The sequence below is a fragment of the Nannospalax galili genome, unplaced genomic scaffold, assembly GCF_000622305.1.
Source record: "Nannospalax galili isolate Female #2095 unplaced genomic scaffold, S.galili_v1.0 scaffold627, whole genome shotgun sequence".
Lineage (NCBI taxonomy): Eukaryota > Metazoa > Chordata > Mammalia > Rodentia > Spalacidae > Nannospalax > Nannospalax galili.
In genome coordinates, this window is record NW_008355786.1 from 601,497 (window position 1) to 608,609 (window position 7,113).

The following is a 7,113-nucleotide window of genomic DNA, read 5'->3' on the forward strand; positions in this document are numbered from 1 at the left end:
CGGGGACGATTTTTGGTCAAGGGCCAGCGTATTTTTATAATGGGGTTCCGGGCCAGCTGGGGCACCAGGGGGAACCTGTCTAAAAAAAAAAAAAAAAAAAAAAAAAAAAAAAAAATTGTTTTCCAAATACTGATCTCTTCCTCTGCGTGGGGATTCTGGATTCTATCTTGTGTAAGGTTTCTCACAGTGGAGCAGATCCACAGTTTCAGTTTGAGGCCAGCAGAAGCCAGTAGACTATTCATTCAGCTGTGACCAAAGTGAGCACTGCAATCTCCACAGCCAGGCTTGAATCTGAACTGAGGTGGATTATCACTGCTGAATAGAGAGGGCAAGCTAACTATATTCAGTGGGAAAGTTAGGAGGAGAAGCAGAGGGTAGTGAGGGACTTTAAAGCACAGTCTAAGCAAGCACAGGACAGCAGTAAATGGTTCTGGCAAGGAAACACTTAAGACCTCTTCCACCCTTAGTTTTAAGGCTGAATGTTAAAGGATGAGTCTCCCAGAGAACTGTAAATAAAATGCTGAAAAGAGAATCAGTTAAGGAGCTGTTAGTCATTATCACAGAAAATGACACTGTGGATCTCCTGCAACTGGGTAACTGCAGAAGTGCATGGTCCCTCAGAGTAGAACCATGGGTGAGCAGGTCTCTCTGGGATGAAGGCAGAGTAGGGAACCTGAGGAACAGAGCATGAGGAAGAAAAGAGAATAAGCAATGAGAAAAGAGCTCAGAGCAGACAAGCAAACCTCACACACTGGACTGCTTGCGTCCACAAACACATCTGCTATGAAGGGTTAGAAATCACCTTCTCCCTAATGGGATTCCCCCACTGCTCCTAGAACAGTGAGCCAGCACTGACAGCCAGCCCTCCACGTCTGCAAATTCTGCACCTGCAGATTCACCCAGTCCAGCATCAAAGTATTCAAAAAATAAAAACTGCATCTCTACTGAGCAAGACCTTTGCCTTGTCAAACAACTATTTACATAGCATTTACACTGCATTAGATATTACAAGTAATCTAGAGATTAAAGGACACACATGGGTTATATGCAAATAGTCCCCTATTAGGGACTTGAGCACCTATGGGTTTTGGTATCCACAAGGTCCTGGACACTAAGAGATAAGTTTAATTCCTTTCCACAAATGTGACCCTGCTTGACTTTATATCAAACAGTACTCAAAATATGTTGTTTTCTTACCCCTAATCAAAGTCAGATAGAAAACCTAGGCTTTTTCCCTTAATGACACTGGTTTTCCTTCCAAGAAAAACAAGAACAAAGAGGCTGTGCTACCAACTTCACCATGCTTAGAAAGGCAAGCCTTGTACTCTGGGGACAACTCCATGCTGCAAGTGGCAACTTTAAACACCATTCACAACCAGCAGAAGGTGCTTTTCAAGCCCCCACCACCCAGACTATGTCACTATGGCCTCACTGTCACAGATTCCCTAATCACAGCTCCTAGAATGACAGACAGAAAAGTTATTAAACAGCATGTGGATACATGTCCAAATGCTTCTCAAACCAACTGTCAAAGAGACAGAAAGGAGAAGAGGAGTGGGAGGCGGGGAAAGTAGGTTTGGGAGCCTAGCCTAGAAGAATCTGAGTATCAATGACTGTACATCAATGGCTAATGGTTTGTTGATCCAATGAATAAGTGAATAAAATATTGGGTCTTTTATAATTAGCCTTTTGAACCAATACACAAAAGCTTATCTTCCTCTTTGCGTTTATCTCTCTGCTACGTTACCAAGTGCCTATCCCCTCCAGTCTTTGCCACCTATACCAAATAGAAGGCTCAGAGATGGTGGCGCTGAGTCACAAATGCCCCAGTGTTTCTCTAGATTAAAATCTTCAGCTAAAATACTCTCCACCTCCTTTACACCTCATTCTTGGGGTTGCTTGTTTGGGCTTATACTTTTTTAAAAAATTTTTTTATTTTATTTTTTTAATTTTATGTGTATGCGTGTATTGCCTGCATGTCGGTAAGTGCACCTGTATCAAGCAATGCCCGCAGAGGACAGAAGAGGCTGTTGGATCCCCTGGAACTGGAGTTACAGACAGCTGTTAACTGCCATGTAGGTACTGGGATTCAAACCTGAATCTTCTGCAAGAACAACCAGTGTTCTTAACCACTGAGCCATCTCTCCAGCCCCAGGTTTATACTTTCAAACATTAGCTTGATTCAGTCCTGAGCCATCATCCAACATCTAGTCTATAATTCCTACTGGCAGAGGATCTGTCTCCCCAAGTGAGGGGCATGAAGCCTGGATCCACATAGTCCCACCCTGCCCTTTATCTCCCCAACTCAATTGGCACCATAGGCTCCAAGACCCTGTGATTTACAGTGTCCTTTCCACAAACGCTTCAAAGCTCTCAACCATGAGTAATAGCACATTTTCATGTCCAGCACAGGACACAAATGTGAAGGAGCCCCACCCCTGATGCTCTCCATCAGGCTCAGGATTAGTGAACCCTCCTTAGGGTCCCACACCAACTTTTTTTCTTCAACACTTAGGTCATACTCTTTCTGAGTCTTTCAAACTGTACCACCTTCAACACCTTTTTCAGAAAATTTTCAAACCCTTAAAATAATCATCCACTGCCCAAACAGGAAATCACTTTTCTGCCTTTCCTACTCTCCTTCTGAGGAGATTCCTTGCCTTTATTCATACATGTGGGAATCTGTGCACAGCCCTAGGCCCTCCCTCCATCAAGGTCAAAATAACTCACAGAAGCCATACAAGTAGGTGATGCATAAAAGCGGAGGGCAAATGAAGAATGAGAGTAATTATTTTGTTCAACACAGACACTTCAATGTCATAAGAATGCCAAATAACAGCTAGAAAGAAGCTCAGACCTCAAGCCATACATCTGGAAACACCACCTTGCTTTTGGATTTACAATTATCCAGATATTAAACTCCATAAGTAAAATCCAGTCCAATGCTTTGCAAATCATAAAAAATTGTATCCCATTCACTGACAGAGCACTCATTATATAAATGTATGCGCCGAACAAATATTTAATCAATCTATTATTTGAAGGTAAGATGCCAGTTGCTGGGCATAGAGAGGACAGATTCCCTGCCCTCCAGGAACGTTGAATCAAACAGCAGCTATAGCAGATATGGGAACCCCATAAGCACAAAGGGCTGTGTAACTTTTTGTTGCTATGACAAACACTGGAGCAAACAACTTCAGAGAGGATTCATTTTAGTTCACAGTTTCAAAGTCTTTAGTCCATCCAAGGTCAGCTGGCTCCACTGCCTTTAAAAGGCCCTGGCAAGGCAGAATCATCATGTGAGAGGAAAGCTGCTCCCCCATGGCAATCAGTACACAGAATGACAGAGGGAAAGAGGCCTTCAAAAGCAAACCTTTGGTGAATTCATTCCTCCAATCAGGCCCCACCTACCTCCCAATAGTCCATTCAATTATGAACAACCACCAATGGATTGATCCATTGATCAAGTCAGGGCCCTTTATGATCCAATCACTTCCCTCCAGAGTTTCACCTCTGAACACTGTACTGGGGACCAGGCCTTCAACCCATGAGCCACGAAGGATCTAATATAACTAGGATCTAGTCATGATGGATGTTCTCAGTAAGGGGCATATACAAAATGCCAGATGTGGGATTGGAGAGATGGCTCGGCAGCAGTTAAGAACACTTGCTCTTCCAGAGGACCTAGGTTTGATTCCCAGCACCCACATGGTAGCTAACAACCATCTATAACTCCAGTTCCAGGGGATCTGTCACCCTCTTCTGGCCTCTGAGGGCTTTTCGAGACAGGAGTGCACTTACGTGCAGGGGAAACATTGATACACATAAAATAAAAATGATTTTTTTTTAATGCCAGATGTGAGCTGAGGAAGGAGGGCAAGGTACTGTGCCTAGGATTCGGACTGCCTGGCACTGACAAACATCACAGTGCTTCTGGAAGGATAATCTAAGGACAGGGACATACACAACTCTGGAAGAGGCAAGCTCTCGAATCAATGTTCCATAGGGATGACTAACCAGGAAGTCAGAAGGGGAAAGCCCCCACAGAAGACTTGGGTGTTTGGGAGAGGGGTCCTGAACAAGCCACAGAATTGGCACATAGGGTGGGACGTGTCCTTCCATGGCAAGGTCCTGAAGAGAGCTGAGTTTCTACTCTAGGCTAGATTACAGAAGGGTCACAGAACAAGACAGCAAGGACTGAAGGAAGGTGGTTGGAGAACTGATTAGCTTCAGAAACAGGTAAGGAATATATAACAACCCAGATTCACAAACACACCTTTTGAGAAATCCAGCACATGAGTACAAGGTATGGTGGAAGAGTTCTAAACTCACAGCCAAGAGACCTGCTGATGGCTGGCTGTGAGATGACCTTTCTGTCAAATGAGGGTGCAGTACCAACCTGGAACTAGGAAATACACACAGCATTCCACAACCAGCATTCTTTTTTCTTTTTTAAGTCTAATGAAACAGAACACATTCGGCTATGTGAAGTGCCCACCGAAAATAGTATTTTTGTGAAGCATTTGGTTCATATATGCACCCACAGGTGTGTAGGGGTGTGTGTGTGTGTGTGTGTGTGTGTGTGTGGAAAGTGAATACCTTACCATAGCGTCAGTTTAAAAGGTTGGGAAACTACAGAACAAGAGGATTTGTGAGGTGCCTTCAAATTCTAAAATTCTGCCAGGTGTGGTGATTCACACCTGTAATCTCAGCACTTGGGAAGAGGAGGCAGGAAGTCAAGGTCATTCTCAGCCACATAGTGAGCTTGAGATCAGATTAGGATATATAAGACCCTGTCTCAAAAAACTAAGAGTCTTACTCATTTTAAATATAAGTTCTAGTGTAGTTTTAAATCACAAGCAAAATTTAGAGGTATCACCAGGCAATTCAAATTTTAACATTACCCCAAAATAATGATTCTTACATAAAAACAGACAGTAGGAAGTAACTGCACCTCACCTATGTGGTAAAATAGACACAACCACACTCGGGGTGAAGGGTCAACCCTATAAAAAGCTTTCATTTTAATAGACGGACCCACACAGGAGCAATGTTCTGTAGGAATTTTTATAAGAAAGCCTACTGAAGGCAGGACTTTTATGTTTTACTTTCTTTTTTTTTTAATCTGGTACTAATTAAAAGGTATCATTTTTAATATCAACACTAATGGCAAGTTTCTAGAAGTCCAAGAGATTGTGTGACACATACTTTTTCTTATAATTGTTACGTGTATCTGTGTGCATTACTATATGCATGGGCAAACATGCCACAGCACTCATGTCAAAGTCAGGGACAATCTTGTGGAGTCAGTTCTCTCCTGCCACATTTACTTGAGCTATAGGGATGGAACTTGAGTCATTAATATTGTTCCCCAGGACCAGCTACTCACTGAGCCATCTCCATGGCCCACATTTCAGTCATCTCCTTCCCCATTTTTCAGAAAAGGTCTTACCTGGAGCTCCCTATGTAACTCAGACTAGCCTCAAACTTGTGGCACTCCTCCGCCTCCAGAGTGCTGGGATTACAAGCATTCCTCTATTGTCACACCCAGCTTCACTGTGAGGCCTACTTTTGAAACCCTTTCTTGAAACAGGTGGCATATAACTACTTGTGGATTCTCACCCAGTCCATCAGCCCAAGACCCAGTCTACCTGCCTACATCACTTTCCAGAAGCTATACTCCAAATGAGGACATCCCCTCCTGAGCCCTCAGGACACCCCAAACAACGAAGAGAGTACATACTAAGTACTTCCCTGTTGCACAAGCCATTTTTCCGGAAGCACAATGAGTAATTTATGAACATATGTACCACACATACGGAAACAGTCATTACTATTGGCCATGTGCATGAGTCCAGGAAAAAGACTTTACACGAAAACTATACAAAGGTCTCTAGCAATAAGAGTACTTACTGTCTTACTCTAAAGAAACCCAAGCCAATACAGACAGAACCTCAAGTATGTTGCCATCTCTGCTACAGGGTAGGTAAGAAAGGTCACAGGCACCAAAGCTGGGCAAGTCACTTACTTGACTTGCCCACCAACCAGACGTTTGTCTAAGTTCAGAATAAAACTCGAGTCGTTTCCTTGTTTCACCTGGTCTATCCTCGGACCATGATCAATGTGTGCCTGGCACGTAGAAGACCCTCAACAAACACTTCACAGTTCTATGAATGCTAATTCAAGGTCAAGAGATTCCCTAACACCAGTAAGAATCGAACATGCTGTGCGGCTCCGGGAAGGTGGCACCATCAGCTAACTTCCTGATTGTCTGGTGTCGGCTAGTCTGCCCCACCAGGAGGCAAAGTTCTCACCACACCCGACCCTCCTCGGCCTCGCGGCCGCTCAGACACCGCCCCAGGGACACTTTCCAGGTGGAAAGTCTGTTAGAGGTCACCGTCTCGCCCCAGCTTTCAGAGGGGAAGGAAAACCTTAACACACCAAGGTCACTTCTGCCTGAAGACTTCTAGGGTCTTGGGACTAGTTCATCACACAACTCAACCCGAACCAAGTTGGTTTTGCCCGGTACTGTCAGCACCCCCATGGCAGCCACGTGCGTTTAACCAGAGCCACAAAGGCTTCAGACCGCGCCGGCCAGTGAGAGCAGGCAGGACCCTCGGAGTCGGAGTTCCCCAGCCCCTGAGGGCTGGCGATCCCGAGCCAGTGCACTGGCCCGGGTCGAGACGCCCGCACCCTACCCGCGGCCCCGGGCTCACCGGGTGCGCAGCGCCTGCCACGCGGCGTCGATGTCAGCGTAGAGGTTCTTCTCGGAGGGCTTGCCCGAGCTCACGCCGTACCCCGAGTAGTCGTAGGAGAAGATGTTGCAGTTGATGCGCGAGCCCAGGCCGATGTAGAAGCTGCACATCTGGCCCAGGTCCACCGCGTTGCCGTGCGAGAAGAGCAGCGTGTAGCGGCTGGAGGGCGCGCAGCGCACGAACATGCAGCCCAGCCGGTTGTCGCGGGCGGTGCGTGAGAAGAAGACCTCCACGGCGTCCAGCTCGCGCTGCGAGTACTGCCAGTCGGCGCGCTCGCTCAGGTGCAGGCTGCACGCGCCCGGGCCCGCGCCTTCCTCCGGCGGGGTCGGCTGTGCGGCCGGGGCCGGGGCCGGGGCCG

At 46.1% G+C, this 7,113-nt stretch overlaps 1 protein-coding gene across 1 annotated transcript in view; it reads right to left on the minus strand.

The window, feature by feature from the left end:
• The window catches only part of Abhd17c (abhydrolase domain containing 17C), a 44,118-nt gene extending 37,011 nt beyond the window's left edge, over positions 1–7,107 (minus strand). The window contains exon 1 of the mRNA XM_008853401.1: positions 6,717–7,107. Within this exon, the coding sequence (XP_008851623.1) occupies positions 6,717–6,940 (224 nt within the window). The 5' untranslated portion in view covers positions 6,941–7,107. The remainder of the gene's footprint in view (positions 1–6,716) is intronic.
• Between the last annotated feature and the right edge of the window lie 6 nt (positions 7,108–7,113).